General features: G+C 40.0%; 1 protein-coding gene across 1 annotated transcript in view; it reads left to right on the plus strand.

Moving 5' to 3' along the window:
- Positions 1-2,717: 2,717 nt before the first annotated feature.
- The window catches only part of CENPF (centromere protein F), a 44,648-nt gene continuing 28,047 nt past the window's right edge, over positions 2,718-19,318 (plus strand). The window contains exons 1-8 of the mRNA XM_067463744.1: positions 2,718-2,837; positions 7,096-7,275; positions 9,095-9,291; positions 10,647-10,756; positions 11,098-11,189; positions 12,472-12,760; positions 14,464-14,666; positions 18,151-18,276. Coding sequence (XP_067319845.1) covers positions 7,114-7,275; positions 9,095-9,291; positions 10,647-10,756; positions 11,098-11,189; positions 12,472-12,760; positions 14,464-14,666; positions 18,151-18,276 — 1,179 coding nt within the window. The 5' untranslated portion in view covers positions 2,718-2,837; positions 7,096-7,113. The remainder of the gene's footprint in view (positions 2,838-7,095; positions 7,276-9,094; positions 9,292-10,646; positions 10,757-11,097; positions 11,190-12,471; positions 12,761-14,463; positions 14,667-18,150; positions 18,277-19,318) is intronic.

A 19,318-nucleotide genomic window follows, 5' to 3' on the forward strand; every position in this document is an offset into this window, starting at 1 on the left:
GATACAAGGCTTTCTCGGTGGTGGCCCCTTGGCTGTAGAACTCCCTTCCCAGCAAGATGAGATCGGTCCCCTCCGTCCTGGAGTTCAGACAACTACTTAAAACTTGGCTATTCAAGCTAGCATTTGGGGAGTGGCAGCAATACTGAATTAGTCAAATGACAACCTCAGGATCGTTACAATGTTTATGTTTGATGTTTTTATAGTTTTAATCGTTTTAATTTATAGTCATATTTATTGATTTGATAGGTGATGTATATGCACTGAATTTTGCCATTTATTATGCTGCACACCGCTTTGAATCCCCACAGGTGAGAAAAGCGGAATATAAATGCAATATATAATTAAATATTGTTCATGGTACTGAAATCAGTGTGCATCTTATAATCAATGACACCTTAGATTAGAAAAAAAATGATTATAGTAAGAATATATCCAGCTAATTATCTTTAAATGCATTTGGGAGCTGTTTAACAATCCTGCTTAAATGGGGAAGCTCACAGCACAGTTAATGCTGGTGCTAATATATTGCTCAGCTTTAAGAACCTCCATACAAATATTTGCATAAAAAGACAGAAATAACATCATTTTTTTTAAAAAGAAGTGGGAAAATGTTAAAATCAGGCAACCCTGAACAAAAGCTTGAAAACACTACTCATAGATTTCTTGATTTTTCCCTGGAAAACTAATTATCATATCGGCCTTTTTCTTGGAAAAGGGAATCACCTAGTGGCAAGAACAGAAAAGGGATTCCGATCTTTCTGGGTTTTTTTTAACAGCCTGAGAAACTTGTCCATACAGTCCTCAGCTGGATGCCAGGTAGAAATGTAATTTCTATTTGCTCAAGAGTTAACACCAAAAATAGGCCTAATACTATGCCACACCATAACCTCTGTATTGCCTTGATATTAATATTGAAATACAGTAATTAAAAGTAAATAAAGACAAACTTAATATAACATTGGGTTGTTGTGAGTTTTCTGGGCTGTATGGCCATGTTCCAGAAGCATTCTCTCCTGACATTTCACCTGCATCTATGGCAGGCATCTCCAGAAGAACAAGGCCATACAGCCTGGGAAACTCACAACAATCCAGTGATTCCAGCCATGAAAGCCTTCGACAATACATTAATACAACATTTCCACTAAAATTGATTTTATTTGAATTTCTGTTTAAAGTATTATTTTGTCGAAGGCTTTCATGGCTGGATTCACTGGGTTGTTGTAAGGTTTTCGGGCTATATGGCCATGTCCTAGAAGCATTCTCTCCTGACGTTTCACCTGCATCTATGCCAAGCATCCTCAGAGGTTGTGAGGTCAGGCGAAACGTCAGGAGAGAATGCTTCTAGAACATGGCCATATAGCCCAAAAAACCTACAACCCAAAGTTTTATTTCTTTAATGTTTTTGCCAGTTGCTTGAGTTTTGTTTGCTTGCGTTTCATTTAACCAAGAGTCTAGTATATAAAGAAGTAAATTTATTCTTGTGTGAGGTTTCTGTAAATCTTTCGGGCTGTATGGCTATGTCCCAGAAGCATTCTCTCCTGACATTTTGCCTGCCTCAATGGCAGGCATCCTCAGAGGTTGTGAGGTCTGTGTGAGTTCCTCTTCCTTCCCCTTTATATTATTTTTCTAGTTACCAGTTACAGTTCTCCTGTCTACATTTTTCTTCCCTTGTGTGTATTTTTCCTCTCTCCTCCAATTCCAGGGTGCATCCACTCTGTAGAATTAGTGCAGTTTGACACCACTTTAACTGACAGTGCTATGAAAGATGTCGTTTTACAACTTTGGCCTACTCATCCAGAGTAGGCTGCTGCTTTAGGGTAAATATTTCTCCTGACATTAAGTCCAGTCGTGTCCGATTCTGGGGGTTGGTACTCATCTCCACTTCTAAGCCAAAGAGCCAGCGTTGTCTGTAGTCACCTCCAAGGTCATGTGGCCAGCATGAGTCGCCTGCGGGCTGATATGGGCGGGATATAAATAATGTAAATAAAATGTAAATAAAAAAATGATTGCATGGAGCACAGTTACATTCCCGCCAGAGCGGTACCTATTGATCTACTCACATTTGCATGTTTTTGAACTGCTAGGTTGGCAGAAGCTGGGGCTAACAGCAGGAGATCACCCTGCTCCCCAGATTCGAGCTTTTAGTCAGCAAGTTCAGCAGCTCAGCGGTTTAACCCACTGCGTTGCTGGGGGCTGGTGCTTTACCAAACTACAATTCCCAGGATTCCATAGCATTGAGCCATGGCAGTTAAAGTGGTGTTAAACTGCATTACTTTGACAGTGTAGATCAGGCATGGGCAAACTTGGGTCCTCCCTCCAGGTGTTTTGGACTTCAACTCCCACAATTCCTAACAGGCTGTTAGGAATTGTGGGAGTTGAAGTCCAAAACACCTGGAGGGAGGACCCAAGTTTGCCCATGCCTGGTGTAGCTGCACCCAGTCTAGGCAAAAGCAATCTCTAATTGACAAGCATGTCTAATTTCCCGGCAAACGGACAAAAGACTGCAGGCTGGACGCCAAAAAAGCGCGCCCTTCCTTGCATGACAATTCCCAACCAGCTCCAAGTAGACAAAGCAAGCCACGCTCCCGCCTCCCTTCTCTCCTCGCCCAATTAGCTTCCAAAAGAGCCCAGTTTCCCGCTTGGCAGGGAGACGTCACGCGTTTGGGGGGCTCCTATTGGTCCAACTGAAGCACGCCAAGGAAACTTGGTCTTCTCGGGCGACCAATCACGTCCAGCGTGGTGCCAGCAATAGAACGTTTGCGGGAGATGGTGGCAGGTTTGAATCTTCAGCGGTTCTGGAGGGAAAGCGAAAGAGAGGACTTCCCTGGAGAAGAAAGGTAGGGATCTAGACTAAAGGAGAGATAGATAGATCTAGACTTAAGGATAGATAGATCTAGACTTAAGGATAGATATAGATATAGATCTAGTCTTAAGGAGGTGTGTGTGTGTGTGTGTGTGTGTGTATATATATATATAGATCTAGACTTAAGGATATATAGATAGATCTAGACTTAAGGAAATATATAGATATAGATATAGATCTAGTCTTAAGGAGATATATATGTGTGCGTGTGTGTGTGTGTATAGATAGATAGATCTAGATTTAAGGATATATATATATATATATATATAGATAGATAGATAGATATAGATAGATAGATATAGACTTAAGGAGATATATAGATATAGATCTAGTCTTAAGGAGGTGTGTGTGTGTATATATATATATAGAGAGAGATTTAGTCTTAAGGATATGTATATATAGATCTAGACTTAAGGATATTTAGATAGATAGACAGATAGATAGATCTAGACTTAAGGAAATATATAGATATAGATATAGATCTAGTCTTAAGGAGATATGTGTGTGTGTGTGTGTGTATAGATAAATAGATAGATAGATAGATCTAGACTTAAGGATATGTATATATAGATCTAGATTTAAGGATATATATAGATAGATAGATCTAGACTTAAGGATATATATCCTTAATTCTAGATCTGTATACATAGTGGCTGTCAAATGTTTGTGCCTATTGAGTGCAACTGATGTGCAACATCTTAATGCCTTGGCTTTTGTAAACCACCCCAGGTGCATCTACACTGCAGAATGAATGCAGTTCGATACTACTTTAGCTGCCATAACTCAATGCTACAGGATCCTACATTTGTCGTTTGCTGAGGAGCCAGCAGTCTTTGGCAGAAGAGGGTGTGTAGATCTCACAAAACTACAACTCCCAGGATCCCATAGCATTGAGCAATGGCAGTTAAAGTTGGGGTCAAAACTGCATTAACTATAGTGTTGATCAGGCATGGGCACAATTTGGAGTTGAACAATGGCTTCAAACTACAAGAAAGGAGATTCCATCTGAACATTAGGAAAAAATTCCTGTCTGTGAGAGCTGTTCAGCAGTGGAACTCTCTGCCCCGGAGTGTGATGGAGGCTCCTTCTTTGGAAGCTTTTAAACAGCGGCTGGATTGCCCTCTGTCGGGGGGTGCTTTGAATGCAGTATTCCTGCTTCTTGGCAGGGGGTTGGACTGGATGGCCCATGAGGTCTCTTCCAACTCTATGATTCTATGACTCTAAGTCCAAAACACCTGGAGGGCTGAAGTTTGGCCATGTCAGGTGTAGATGTATATCATCCTTGCTCTAAGAGTTTTCTAAGCATTGACTAAACTGGCAATTTTGCCAAAGGTGTCTGTAATTCGGGGACTGCCTGTAGTTTATCTATTGGAAGATTTCAAGGACATCCTTTTGCACTGAAATACCAGTGGTGATCGGCAAACCTTGGACTGCACTTAAACACAATCGGCGCTGACAAAATTACCATCTGTCAGCTGCAAAAGGCCACCCTACTTGGATCTCCACGCATTATTCGCCGATACATCACACAGTCCTAGACATTTGGGAAGTGTCTGATGTGTGATCCAGTACAACAGCCAGGAGAGTGATCTTTCTTGCTGTGTACTAATCTTGTGTTTCAAATAACAACAACAACAACAACAATAAAGGATGGTCAATGGGGTGAAGAAGATGCAGGGGAATATGTGCCAATATATGACAGGTGCCGTTCACTAGACTTCACTGGGAAGAAGAAGGAGATTTTTGTTTTTGTCAAAACTGGAAACAGTAAAATGTAAATAACTGGCAGATACACAGTATATATAAGCTAAGGAAAACACTGACACATATTGAGAAATAATTGGTATATTGCCACAGTCTCTCTCTGTTTTGGCATGATATGATTGCATTCGTTCATTTTTTTCAGTGGTTCCCAACCTGTGGTCCATGGACCACCAGTGGTCTCCAAGAACTAAAATATTGTCCACAGCCTCACCATTACTACACTGTTGCAACTAGAGCAACGGGTCTCGTGAAACCCTCATATAGTACTGTGCCTTATTAAATATGGTTTTCTGTGGATGAGCAGATGGTGACCACTGGATGGCATATGTTCTGTATCGGAAACTAGAGCTGATGTGGTCTAACCATTGTAGTTTTTTGAATCAGCACCCCAAATAATAAACTGAATCTAAACTTGACCAAAAACTGATTTGTAACCCTTTTGGTACTAATGTTAGAGAGTGCTCCCTAGCCAAGTGGTCCCTGGTCAAAAATGGTTGGGAACCACTGGTTTATTTTAATTGTTGTGTTTTCCTGTTTAATGGTTGAGTACATAGCAGAGGCTAATGCACTTTCAGGAGAGGACTGCATAAAGTACTAATAGTAAATAGGCCTGCCTAAATGCAGAAATCCAAGATGTTCCTGCATGGCAAGAGGTTGGACTGGATGTCCCTTGCAGTCTCTTCTAACTATGATTGTAAGGGCTCTTCCAGACAGGCCCTGTATCCCGGGATCCGATCCCAGGTTTTCTGCTTCAAACTGGATTATATGAGTCCCCTCTGCCAGATAATCTGGGATAAATAGAAAATCTGGGATCAGATCCTTAGATATAGGGCCTGTCTGGAAGGGCCCTTACAATCATAGAGTTAGAAGAAACTGCAAGGGCCATCTAGTCCAACCTCTTGCCATGCAAGAACAGAAAATTAAAGCACTCTCAACAGTTGGCCATTAAAAACCTCCAGAGAAGGAGACTTTATCACAACCCAAGGCAGCATATTCCACTACTGAACAACTCTTGTACCATCAGGAAATTCTTCCTAATATTTTGGTAAAATCTCTTTCCCTGCAGTTTGAATCCATTGCTCTGTGTACTAGTCTCTAGAGCAGCAGAAGACAAACTTGTCCTCTTTTCTTCCTCTTAGGACCCTTCCACATATGCCAGAATATCAAGGCAGAAAATCCCACATTATCTGAGTGCAGACACAGATAACCCAATTCAAAGCAGATATTGTGAAATTTTCTGCCTTGATATTCTAGGATACAGGGCTGTGTGGAAGGGCCTTGAGTTCCCCCACCAGCAAAGAAACATTTGGTGAGGATGCAGAGGAGAGCCTTCTTGGTGGTTGCTCCCAGTTTGTGGAATTTCCTCTCATGTGAACCTTTTTCTCTTTCCCCTTTTACCAAGGACTTTAAGTGCTTATTGTTTGTTACCAAAAGGCTTTTAATTGAATTGTTTTGTATTGGTATTATTACTATTATTAGATTTCAGCAGCTTTTTAAATCAAGGTTTTGACGTGGTTGTTCAACTCTTCTCTTGTATAATCAATCAGATGTGTGTCTGAGGATCAAGACATGATCCAGAAGTGTACAGATATATAACTGAACGTTAACGTTAGAATTTTCTGGGTCATCTTATTTCCCACTTTGGTGTATGGATGTGAAAAATTGAACAGTGAACTGGATTTGCTTGGCATTACGTGTAGTCATGTTCAACTACATGTAATGCTCATCTCCATTTCTAAGCCGAAGAGTCAGAGCTGTCCGTAGACACCTCCAAGGTCATGTGGCCAGCATGACTGCATGGAGTGCTGTTACCTTCTTGTCGAAGCGGTACCTATTGATCTACTCACATGTGCATGTTTTCGAACTGTTAGGTTGGCAGAAGCTGGGGCTGACAGTGGGAGCTCACGCCGCTCCCCAGATTCAAACCATTGACCTTTCAGTCAACAAGTTCAGCAGCTCAGTGGTTTACCCACTGCAGCACTGGGGGCTCCATGAGGTTGGCAGAAGCTGAGGCTAACAGTAGGAGCTCACTTCACTCCCTGAATTTGAACTGCCAACCTTTCGGTTAAGCAAGTTCAACAGCTTAGTGGTTTAACCCGATATGCACCGGGGGGGGGGGGGGGCAATTAGGGGAAAGATATTAATTTATGAACAAAACTCAATAAGCCCAATAAGCACTCAAGTGATCCTAGTTATTATATTATGCTGACTCCCCTCTCAATCCCACATATGCAATTGAGGAATAAGACTTGCTGAGCAGTCTGTACACATTTTGCTCAGAAGTAAGTTTTCTTAAAACTAGTGAGACTCACACTGAGGCATACACATCTAATATTCCAGCCTGAAGCACAAACATATTTCTTTAATGCAATGAAAAATAAGAATAGTTTTACATGTTTTAAGGGCAGTGCCTTTCTGTATAATTCTTCTCTTTTCTTCACTTTGTGATGTTTTTTTATGTCTTTAAGAAAGTGAACGCAGATAAAATGAGCTGGGTTGTGGAAGAATGGAAAGAAGGCCTTTCCACAAAAGTCCTTCACAAGATTCAAGAACTTGAAAGTCAACTAGAGAAGTTGAAAAAAGAACGGCAACAAAAGCAGTTTCAGCTGGAATCTCTAGAGGCGGCTTTACAAAAACAAAAACAGAAGGTAATCTAAGAATGTATAAAATGTTATACTAATTTAGGCTGAATTATGGTGTTCTTTTTAATCAATAATTTAGAACACACTCTCGTAATTTTAATAGCTTTTATTATAAAAGAATGAGCATACTAGAAATATCTGCTTAGCTATTTCTAGCAATCTTTTTTTGCTATTAAGACCTATTTAAATGACTGTAATTTGTATGATCTGAGAATAGAAGCCCCCAGTAACCAGGTCTGTAATTAATGAATGTTGTTTTGGGGTTACTTGAAAAGAGCAAATGAGCGTATAAAATAGTTGATAGATCTTGCAAATATACAAACATCTGACTTACAAATGACTCATAGTTAACAACAGGGGTGAGACATCAGGATGGGAGAGAGAACTACCCCTAGGAAGGGAAATTCACTCCTGAAAGACTTATCATGGGGGAAAAGTGTCTCAACTGAAGCTTTCTCACCAATTCTTGTTTCTACAACAAGCCAAATTTTTCAAAATTCAATTATAACAGGGACAGAAAGTGGTGAAATCTTCTGAAGAGGCACACAGACAGTAAAACAAAAAATAGGGGTAGTAAACATTTCCATATGTTATCCAAAGCTTTGATAGATAGATAGATAGATAGATAGATAGATAGATAGAACAGGGACATTTTAAAGTGTAACTCCACCTATATATGTGTGTGTGTGTGTGTGTGTGTGTGTGTGTGTGTATATATATATATATATATATATATATATATATATATATATATATGGAGTTACACTTAAAAATATCCCTGTTCTGACTAACATACAAATCCAGCTCAAGGACAAACCTACAGAACCTATGTTGTTTGTAACTTGGGGAGTGCCTATATTTAAGATGACATGTCAGAGTTTTTAAAAGTATGTGAACTCTTGTTTAGAGACTGCATGCTGCTTCTAAGACAGTTTGGGAGCCACAATTATTTTTTGTGTCAGTAGCGACTTGAGAAAATGCAAGTTGCTTTTCGTATGAGAGAATTGGCTGTCTGCAGGGACATTGCCCAGGGGACATCTGGATGTTTTACTATCCTATGGGAGGTTTCTCTCATGTCCCCACATGGGAAGCTGGAGCTGACAAATGAGAGCTCACCCTGTCTTGTGGATTCAAACCGCTGATCTTCAGGTCAGCAGTTCACCTGGCACAAGGGTTTAACCCAGTGGTTGTCAACCTGTGGGTCCCCAGATGTTTTGGCTTACAATTTCCAGAAATCCCAGCCAGTCTACCAGGTGTTAGGATTTCTGGGAGTTGAAGGCCAACACATCTGGTGACTCACAGGTTGAGAAACCAGGTTCCTAAGAGAGACTGAAACTAAGTACTCCATAAGTCTCCTGCTCTATCAAACTTTATTGAAGGCTCCAGCCAGTGTTGGTCAAGATCAGTAGAGCAACCATTGTATTGAATTTAGTCAACTGTTCTTCAACCAAGAACTGTATAAGATGAAATAATTTGACTAAAAATAATATTGCACATTTGGTCAATGTTATTTGGATATTAACTAATAAGTAGATATGTAGGACTGTGTTAATATTCTTAAGCCATACATTGAATGGGGCTGCTTCTGATGATTTGGGGCTACACCTGAGATGATTCCTCATCATTAGCAATGTTGGCAAAGATGGGTGGAAGTTGCAGTCAAACACACACTGGTTTACATTATGCTTCCAAACACCCTTTGAATGTTAGACAAAGGTATTGAAAAGAGTTCATTCTTTTCCAGAACCAAGTGAGGTATTTTTATGAAGTAGAAAATTGGAATCAAGCCAAATGTGATTAAGTAATTATGGGCTCTTTTGATAAGGTTGATCAAGAAAAAAATGAAGGATCAACTCTGAAGAGAGAGAACCAGAACTTGATGGAACTATGTGATAACTTAGAAAATACAAGGCAGAAACTTGCTCATGACCTTCAAGTGAAAGAATCTCAAGTTAACTTTCAAGAAGGACAGCTCATTTCAAGCAAGAAGCAAATTGAAAACCTAGAACAAGAACTTAAAAGGTGAGAATGACTTCTTTGAGGAGAAACCCAACACATAAGGAGATTACAAGGTTGTGCTGGCTACCAGCAAAGGGCTGCCTAGGCACAATGAGAAGAATTACTCTGGATCTAGTCCCATGTCATTGAAGCCATCCAGTTTGATTGGCAATTGTTGTGTGCCTTCAAGTTATTCCCAACCTATGGCAACCCAAAGCGAGTATGCCTTGGGTTTTTCCTGGTAGGATTTGTTTATTGCGGCTTTGCCTTCGTCTAAAGCTGAGAGTATGACTTGCCGAAGGACACCCAGTGGGTTTTCATCACTGAGCAGAGATTTGAACACTAGTTTCCAGAGTTGAGGTCTCATCCTGCTCATGGTTTTACTTTGGGCACAATGTTGGCCATGGTAGGGATGGATTTCTAGAACAGGTAATCTTCGGTTTGCTCCAGTAGACTGTCCTCATGTCATTCCTTCAAAGTCTGAAACAATGCAATTTTAAAATATTTGTTGTCGAAGGCTTTCATGGCTGGAATCACTGGGTTGCTGTGAGTTTTCTGGGATGTATGGCCATGTTCCGGAATCATTCTCTCCTGACTAATAAAAATAAAAAACCCATAGAACTGTACCCATCTTGTTCTGTTTTTACTGGCTCTAAACAAAATTGAGGAAACGTTCTGAATCTTGAAACCTTTTAGTTTTGGAAGGCAGTATTACATAGCAAATGTGTAAGAATTTATGTGTGAAAGAAAATAAATCCTATGCTTTAATGGCTCAAATAGACACATCTAGACTAATTTCTTGACCATTTGAAGATTATAAAGAGTTTTCGGTTGAGAGATCAGTTTTGTTTGTATTCTGTGCACATTTTCTTCTCCAAAACCTCACCCATTGACATGAATTTCTCATTAGGATTTGTGGAAACAACAGAAGTTAGTGAAACATTGCTGTGTCTTGATTATTATATAAACCACATCTTTCAGTGTGGATTGTGGTTTTCAGACTAAGAGATACAAATTAGGGCAGCAAAAGTATATTGATTTAAGCAGAGGCTGCATGGCCATCTGTCGGGAGTCCTTTGAATGTGATTTTCCTGCTTCTTGGGAGGGGGTTGGACTGGATGGCCCAACGAGGTCTCTTCCAATTCTATGATATATTAGGAAGCAAACTACATTTGGCTTACTTCCTATGGAGCAGTGGGACTTACGAGTAAACATAAATGAAATCATTCTGTAAATTAGTTGAGTTTCCACTGAATTCAGCAAGACCTAATTTATTCATTAAGTTGTCACATTTGTTTCAACTAACTCAATAAGGATACAATATTATTTTTGTTGATGCTCAGCTAAGTTCTTTTCCCTTTTTAAAACACAAAAAACAGATACAAATCTGAATTGGAAAAAACCCAGAAGATCCATGTTGCCGGAGATGCATCTTTCAATAGCACACCACAGAAGAACCTCATTACTCCTTCAACACCAAGTCTCAACGGTACATTCTGTTCTTTTCTAAAAATGTATGAATGTAATTCTTAACCTTAACAAAAATCTCAGTTTTTACTGAAAATGACCACAGTTGTGTCTTCTTCTTTGTTTATTATGTCTTGCATTCATCCTGAGGGCAAATCTCCAAGACATTGTGTTCTGTAAAGGAAGTTCTTATTTCCGAACAATACCATTCCATAATCCTAGATACTGTAAAAATGTACTTTAAATATCTTCATTGTTCCATGTACATCATTAGGTGTGCTACTGTGTGTATAAGATCATAAATGAAAATAAGATTATTTTTAAAAAATAAGATCACAATGGACTTTTATTCCGCATTGGCAGAGTCAAAATATGAAGAACTGCAAGCAAAATACAGTAAAGAAGTCGAAGAAAGGAGAAGACTGGAAGCAGAACTGAAGAGTTTGAAATCTCAAGTAATTGTTTGTCGTGTATTTCCAAATCATATATGACATACAACAACCTTATGATGGGGTTTTCTGGGGCTGAAAGTATGGATGCAGCTACATTATAGAATTGATGCAATATAACATCCCTTTAAATGGCATGGAATCATGTGAGTTGTAGTTTTATAAGGTCTTCAGCCTTCTTTGCCAAAAGGTGCTGGCTGCTCAAGAAATTACAACTCCCATGATTCCATAGCATTGAGCCATGATAGTTAAAGTGGTGTCAAACTGCATTACTTATGCAGTGTAGATCAGTGGTTCTCAACCTGTTTTGGCCTACAACTCCCAGAAATCCCAGCCAGTTTACCAGATGTTATGCTTTCTGGGAGTTGAAGCCCGAAACATCTGAGGACCCACTGGTATAGATGAACTCCAGGTGATTTAGCCAAGGCCATTTAGTGAGTTTCTCTAGCTAAGCCACCTCCAGAGTTGTAGTCCAATACTGAAAACACAATACCATGTTGGCTCGCATTATGTAGAATATTTACACGTAAAATATTGATTCAGGATGAAAAAAGGTAACATCATAGCTTGTCCTATGACAGAACAGTTCTGGCCCAGCTTACCTGTCCAAATGAATTTCCCTCTATGAGCCAGCTAGGAGATTAAGATTTTCTGGTAGGCCCTGCTCTTGGTCCCACCTCCTTCATAGGTGAGATTGGTGGGGACAAGAGGCAGGGCCTTCTCAGTGGTGGCCCCTCAGCTGTGGAATTCCCTAGTGAAATAAGATCAGCCCCCTCCGTCCTGACATTTAGAAAAAAACTAAAAATAGGCATGTGGGACCAAGCTTTCAATCAGTGATTTATCAGTACAATAAGTGAACGGAATAGTGCAATGACAGCTGGAACGGCCTCAAACTGTGATATTGGAATACGTGATTTTAAATAAGTAGTTTTTAATGTTTGACATGTTTTAAGCAGTTGGTTTCACTGTACATGTTTATTTTGTTGGATGTTTGTTTGTGTGGCATCAAATTTCTACCTTTATGTAAGCCGCTCTAAGAAGGGTGGGATATAAATATGGTATATAAATAAATAAAATAACAGGAAGCAGCTCTAGGCTAGCATTAAATTGAAAAAAAAAATGTATGAAACCACATATGAGTTTTGACTTGTTGATAGATGAATGGATAGTGAGCTTTGTTGTTTGTTTGATCTAAACTAGCAAATTCTTATTCTCTGAAGCATTTCCCAAAATGGGTTCAATCCAATTAAGAAAATGTTTATTTTCTCTCTTCTTTTGTTCTGAAAAGAAAACAAATACCACGTGTCCTGAAAGTATGATAAGTCGTAGACAAATTGCTCGGCAGCAAGCTTCCTCGTCTGTATTCTCATGGCAACAAGAGAAAACGCCAAGCCGCTTCTCATCCAGTCCCCAGGAAACTCCTGTAAGCAGTGGGTCAGTGACATCACATCGCTCTCAGGAATTTGGGGCAACTCCAAGTTACAGATATCTGAAATCAGCAAAGAAAGAAATGAGCAATTCCAGCATCTTCAGTTCAAAGAACTCTCCGTTACTTAAGATGAAAGCTCAGAACCAAGGTAGCTTGGAAATACCTGTTGTGCTTCTATCTATTTGTTAATATCCGGCTCTATTTTTGTCAACAGCATGAATTACAGTTTTAAATACTTATTGGACTTGCAGTATTGTTAACTGCTTGTCACACCACTCAGAAGCAATAAAAATTATATTACTATTTGTAGTTTCATATATAGAAGCCCCCGGTGGTGCAGCGGGTTAACCCGCTGAGGTGCTGAATTTGCTGACTGAAAGGTTGGCTCCCACTGTTAGCACCAGCTTCTGCCTACCTAGCAATTTGAAAACATACAAATGTGAGTAGGTCAATATGTACTGGTCCAGCAGGAAAGTAATGGTACTGCATGCAGTCATGCCGGCCACATGACCTTGGAGGTGTCTATGGACAATGCCAGCTCTTTGGCTTAGAAATTGACATGAGCATCACCCCCCAGAGTTGGATATGACTAGACTTCATGTCAGGGGAAAACCTTAAATAAATAAGTAAGTAAGTAAGCAAGCAAGTAAATTTACCTTTATTGTTGTAAATAAGTCATTGCATGCACATATTCCTTTGATGCAGGTTGGGCTTCCTAACAATGCACGATATGCTCATTTTCTAACACTTGTTTGTTAAGCCACGTTGACGGACTTAGAATCATAGAATCAAAGAGTTGGAAGAGACCTCATGGGCCATCCAGTCCAACCCCCTGCCAAGAAGCAGGAATATTGCATTCAAATCACCCCTGACAGATGGCCATCCAGCCTCTGTTTAAAAGCTTCCAAAGAAGGAGCCTCCACCACACTCCGGGGCAGAGAGTTCCACTGCTGAACAGCTTTCACAGTCAGGAAGTTCTTCCTCATGTTCAGATGGAATCTCCTCTCTTGCAGTTTGAAGCCATTGTTCCATTGCGTCCTAGTCTCCAGGGAAGCAGAAAACAAGCTTGCTCCCTCCTCCCTGTGGCTTCTTCTCACATATTTATACATGGCTATCATATCTCCTCTCAGTCTTCACTTCTTCAGGCTAAACATGCCCAGGTCCTTAAGCCGCTCCTCATAGGGCTTGTTTTCCAGACCCTTGATCATTTTAGTCGCCCTCCTCTGGACACATTCCAGCTTGTCAATATCTCTCTTGAATTGTGGTGCCCAGAATTGGACACAATATTCCAGGTGTGGTCTAACCAAAGCAGAATAGAGGGGTAGCATTACTTCCTTAGATCTAGACACTATGCTCCTATTGATGCAGGCCAAAATCCCATTGGCTTTTTTTGCCGCCACATCACATTGTTGGCTCATGTTTAACTAGTTGTCCACGAGGACTCCAAGACTTGACTACTGATCAGTTGAAACTTACATTGTGGGTGTTCACCTGGAAAATAAAGTAATCAATATAATTTAACTCCAGATGAAATATGTATGAACAGTTTTACAAAATGTTCCTGTCCTATTTCTTTATGTTTCCACCTCCCCTGTATTTTTATTCCGCACTTCCCAATTGCACTCCAGACTACTAATGCTCTCCACTCCGGATCATACAAGCCTCTCTCCCTGCCCCCCAAAAGGAGCAATATTGCCCACTGGCTTAGTATGAAATTCTGTTCTTTGACAGTCTCAAAGGACAAAAAGGAAAAATGTGGCCTGGGGGCATAAAAAGACTAAATATGAACTTACTTTTGATGAGTCTAAAATAAATGAAGTAATGCTATATTTTTATGTTTTTCACATACAGAGTTAAGATCCAGAATTCAAGAACTGGAGCACAAACAGCAAAGTCAAACACAAGATATGAAACTGAGTCTTACCAAACTTCAAGAAGCTCAGCTGCAACTGGAAAATCTAAAAATGGAATTAACAGAAAAAGATAAAGCTCTGAACAAAACCAGAAATGAGATGAGCAGAATTGTAGCGCAATTTGATCAAGCAACTGATCAGGTGTAGTGCTTTCTCAGATCCCATGTGAATACCCTTACAATTCTAACATCTGTTCCATGCAGTCATGTCCAACAATAATTGGCGCATTATACAGCACATGTCAGTTGGATTTACAGAAATTTTTTTTCATATAATTTGATATCTATTCAGACAGTATTTTCACACTAATGACTTATCATCAAATGAGACTGTCATCTAATGAATCTGTGATTAAATCCGCAGAACCTTTCCTGTTAAGAAGCATGGCCCATATCTTCTATATAGTTTATTTGTGGAGTCAGGAATAGAGAGAGCTGGCATATTGCTGAGTGGGATCATTGCTGCCTTTGATCTCCCTTTGAGAGAAAGCAGGCATATAAAATAAATCAATCAATAGCTTCAAATAGTCCAATATTGTGAATTTTGACTTATAGCAGTTCTCTAGGTTACAGGCAGCATTGTTTTCCAGGCCCTACCTGGAGATGCTAAGGATTTAACCTTGGAACCTTGTATATGCAAAGCATCTGGCCCAACACTGAACTGCAGCTTCTTCCCACAACAATGCACAGTGTTTGCCATAAGGAAGAGGGAGCAGACTTATTTTCTGCTGCCCTAGAGACTTGGAGCAATGGGTTCTAATTAAAGAAAAGGAGATTCCACCTGAACGTTAGGAAGAACCTCTTGACTGTCAGAGTTGTTCAACAGTGGAACTCACTGCTTTGGAGTGTGGTAGAGGTTCCTTCTTTGGAGGCTTTTAAACAGGCTGGATGGCCATCTGTCGGGGGTGCTTTGATTGTGTTTTCCTGCATGGCAGGGGTTGGGCTGGATCATAAATAACAACAACAACAACAATAATAATAATAATAATAATAATAATAAAACTTTATATTCAGCCCTATCTCTTTGAAAGGACTCAGGGTGGATTCCAGTCACAAAAAAGGCAAAAATTCAACACCTGAACATAACAACTAATAGACACATAATAACAAAAATTAAACTCCAGAATATAAACAAATTATAACTTAGAAAATTAGAATAAAATTTAAACAACCTATCATATCAGGATGGTTCATGTGCTCTCTTCCAACTCTATAATTCCGTGATGGTCATTTATCCAAGTACTAACCAAGTATGATCAACATGCAATGGTGGTTGGGTGGGGCAGATTCATGAAATCCTATGTATTATATTTCTAGTGACCTCTGAGTGCCCACTTGTGCAGTATAGGAGGGCAGTAGCTGTAGGCACTGGGCACTTGGAGTACAAAGAATCTTTTCCAATAAGATTCCCAAGAGAGCTGGCTGAAACTCAGCGTACACAATGTCCAGAGAATGCTGACTAATTTGTAGTTGGGGAAAATTGAAAGCCAATGGGAGAGGGAATAGAAAATCTTGCGGCATTGTGTTGGAGATCCCACTTGGAAGGTTGTGTATCCTTTGTAAGCAGCTTGTTTAGATATTATGGTGGTCTAAAGTTGGTTCAGACTTAAGTGTGTTTTTCTTCCCATGTCTTTTCTTCAGCCATGTTTCTGTATATCTGTTTGCTTCTCAGTTTGTTCCCAGTGAGTGTAATGAAAAGCTGTTACTCTTTATTTTTTTCTTCCTATCATTATCATTTTTTTTCATACATGGAGACTGTCAAGCTGATTCTTTCACCCGCCTTGATGCTGCCAGTTCTGCCTATGTATACCCAGCAGCAAATTCTTCCCTGCTGGCTGATAGTTTAGTAAATAGTTTTAGAAATAAAAACAAAACCATCTGTGGTCCTAGGGATGTGTCCCAGATTCCCTTGCAGTGTTGCAAAAGATGCTGGCAGCTTTTTCTGTTGCCTCTAGAGAGGAAGCAGGTACATTTTCCCTCTTGCTTCAGTTTCTTCAGGGGAAAACAGACCTTGGAAAAGGGTTAATGAACCAACAATGTCATGTGGCAGCTTAAAAAGCCAATGGAATTTTGGCCTGCATAAATAGGAGACTAGTGTCCAGGGAAGTCATGGTATCCCCCCTATTCTGCCTTGGTCAGACCACACTTGGAATATTGTCTCCAATTCTGTGAACCGCAATTGAAGGGAGATGTTGACAAGCTGGAATGTGTCCTGAGGTGGGCAAATAAAATGATCAAGGGTCTCTAGAACAAGCCCTATGAGGAGCGGTTTAAAGAACTGGGCATGTTTAGCCTGCAGAAGAGAAGGCTGAGAGGAGACGTTATAGCCATGTATAAATATGTGAGGGGAAGTCATAGGGAAGAGGGAATAAGCTTTTTTTTTTTTTTTTTTTGCTGCTCTAGAGACTAGGATGCAGAACAATGGCTTCAAACTGCAGGAAAGGAGTTCCATCTGAGCATTAGAAATGACTTCCTAACAGAGCTGTTCAGCAGTGGAACTTTCTGCCCCAGAGTGTGGTGGAGGCTCCTTCTTTGGAGGCTTTTAAACAGAGGCTGGATGGCCATCTGTCAGGGGTGCTTTGAATGTGATTTTCCTGCTTCTTGGCAGGGAGTTGGACTGGATGGCCCATGAAGTCTCTTCCAACTCTATGATTCCCCAGCATGGTGTCCTTTATGTTGTATTGGAGTGCAACTTCCATTATCCCAGTTGCCTGGTTGGAAGATATAAAGCTGAAGAAGACTGCATTATTGACCTAGATCATTTTGAATAACACAAATTTAAATTTCTGCCAAGATATTTCAGTTCTTGTATCACCGAGGTGTCCATTTTGTTTCATATTGCATTTTCTTGTTCTTGCCCTCTGTCTCCATCCATAGGTATTCATTCACCTTTTATGCTATCAGCTATTGACCTCCTCTCTTTGAGTGTCTTTGCCCGCAAAGGGTTAAAATTCAAAGAGATAGCCATGTTACTTTGGAATATCAATATGCAAAGAAATCTTGTAGCACCTTAGAAATCTAGAGAACGAAGTTTGAAACAAACGTTCATAGACAAGAGTCTGCTTCCTTGAATGTATTGAATGAAGTGCCTAGGAGCAGACCTTTTTAGCTAGACCATGTGTGAATATTCAATAAAATGCAAAACTTATGGGTATGATGATGAGCTTACAAGTTCAGTTTGAATGACGGGAGATAAAGACAGGAAGGAAGATGTTGCCTAAATGCAAGATGAGTAGATAACCATACAAATGGCAGAGGGAATTATTGGACAGTAGCGTGATTCCAGAGGGAGATGCAGCCAGTTTTCGCATCTTCTTTTGGGCATTACACTACTTTCCTGTAACTCCCTCAACCATTCATATGGTTATCTACTCATTTTGTCTTAACATCCCCTGTTTTTGTTCCCCAGCAACCTTGGCCTTTTTGTTTATAATTTGTCATTAATTTGAGCTTAATGAAGCTTTTGGCTACCCTGAGACCTGTGGTAGCCACCCTTTTTTAGTGGAAAGTCCCAATAGAAATGAAAATGAAAAATAATAAATAAATTCTAAGCCCATATCAAAATCAAATGCCAAATCTTTTCAACCTTAGAAATATTTCATTTCATTTCTTTATCTTTTTTTTAGTGTGCTGTAAAAGAGGAAAAGGTGAAAAGGCTTTCAGAGGAGCTTCACTGTCAGAGACAAAATTTCGAAAGTGCGCAACATACTTTACAAGAGAAAATAAAAGAGAAGGAAAAAGAATGCCAAAAGGTAAAGGCACTGTCACTGTAACTAACACTAAACAGGGAAGACAGGGGAACTTCACAAAGGTTAAGAACGGAATTTGGTAGTACTGCTATACATATTGAGCGGATTACTAATGTTGTATTTCTACAATTCGGCCAAAAAGCATTTCGTTTCGGGGTCCATTTTTTGGCTAACCCCTCATTCTGTTTATGGGAGGAATGTTGACATTTTCTGGGTTGTTGTAGGTTTTTCAGGCTGTATGGCCTGTTCTAGAAGCATTCTCTCCTGACGTTTTGCCTGCATCTATAGCAGGCACCCTCAGAGGTTGTGAGTTCTGTTGGAAACTAGGAAATTTGGGTTTATATATTTGTGGAATGTCCAGGTTGGGAGAAAGAACTCTTGTCTGTCAGAGCTAGGTGTGAATGTTTCAATTGGCCACTTTGATTAGCATTTGATGGCCTGGCAGTTTTTAGGTGTGGCTTATTACTGCCTGGGGAAAACTTTTATTGAGAGGTGATTGGCTGTCCCTGATTGTTTCCTCTCTGGAGTTCCCCTGTGTTTGAGTGTTGTTTTACTGTTATAATTTTAGACTTATTTAATATTGGTAGTCAGATTTTGTTCATTTTCATGGTTTCCTCCTTTCTGTTGAAATTGTCCACATGCTTATGGATTTCAATGGCTTCTCTATGAAGTCTGGCATGGTGGTTGTTAGAGTGGTCCAGCATTTCTGTGTTCTCAAAGACTACTTCAACCAGAGAAGTCAGCCATAGCAGAGTACCTGATGAACCAACCTGGACACAGCATATTATTTGAGAACACAGAAAACTGCCAGGCCATCAAATGCTAATTAATGTGGCCAGTTGAAACATTCACACCTAGCTCCAACAGACAAGAGTTCTTTCTCCCACCCTGGACATTCCACAGATACATAAACCTAAATTTCCTAGTTTCCAACAGACCTCACAACCTCTGAGGATGCCTGCCATAGATGCAGGTAAAACATCAGGAGGGAATGCTTCTAGAACATGGCCATACAGCTCGATAAACCTACAACAACCCAGCCAGT

Source organism: Anolis sagrei, chromosome 1 (genome assembly GCF_037176765.1).
Source record: "Anolis sagrei isolate rAnoSag1 chromosome 1, rAnoSag1.mat, whole genome shotgun sequence".
In the NCBI taxonomy this organism is placed as follows: domain Eukaryota; kingdom Metazoa; phylum Chordata; class Lepidosauria; order Squamata; family Dactyloidae; genus Anolis; species Anolis sagrei.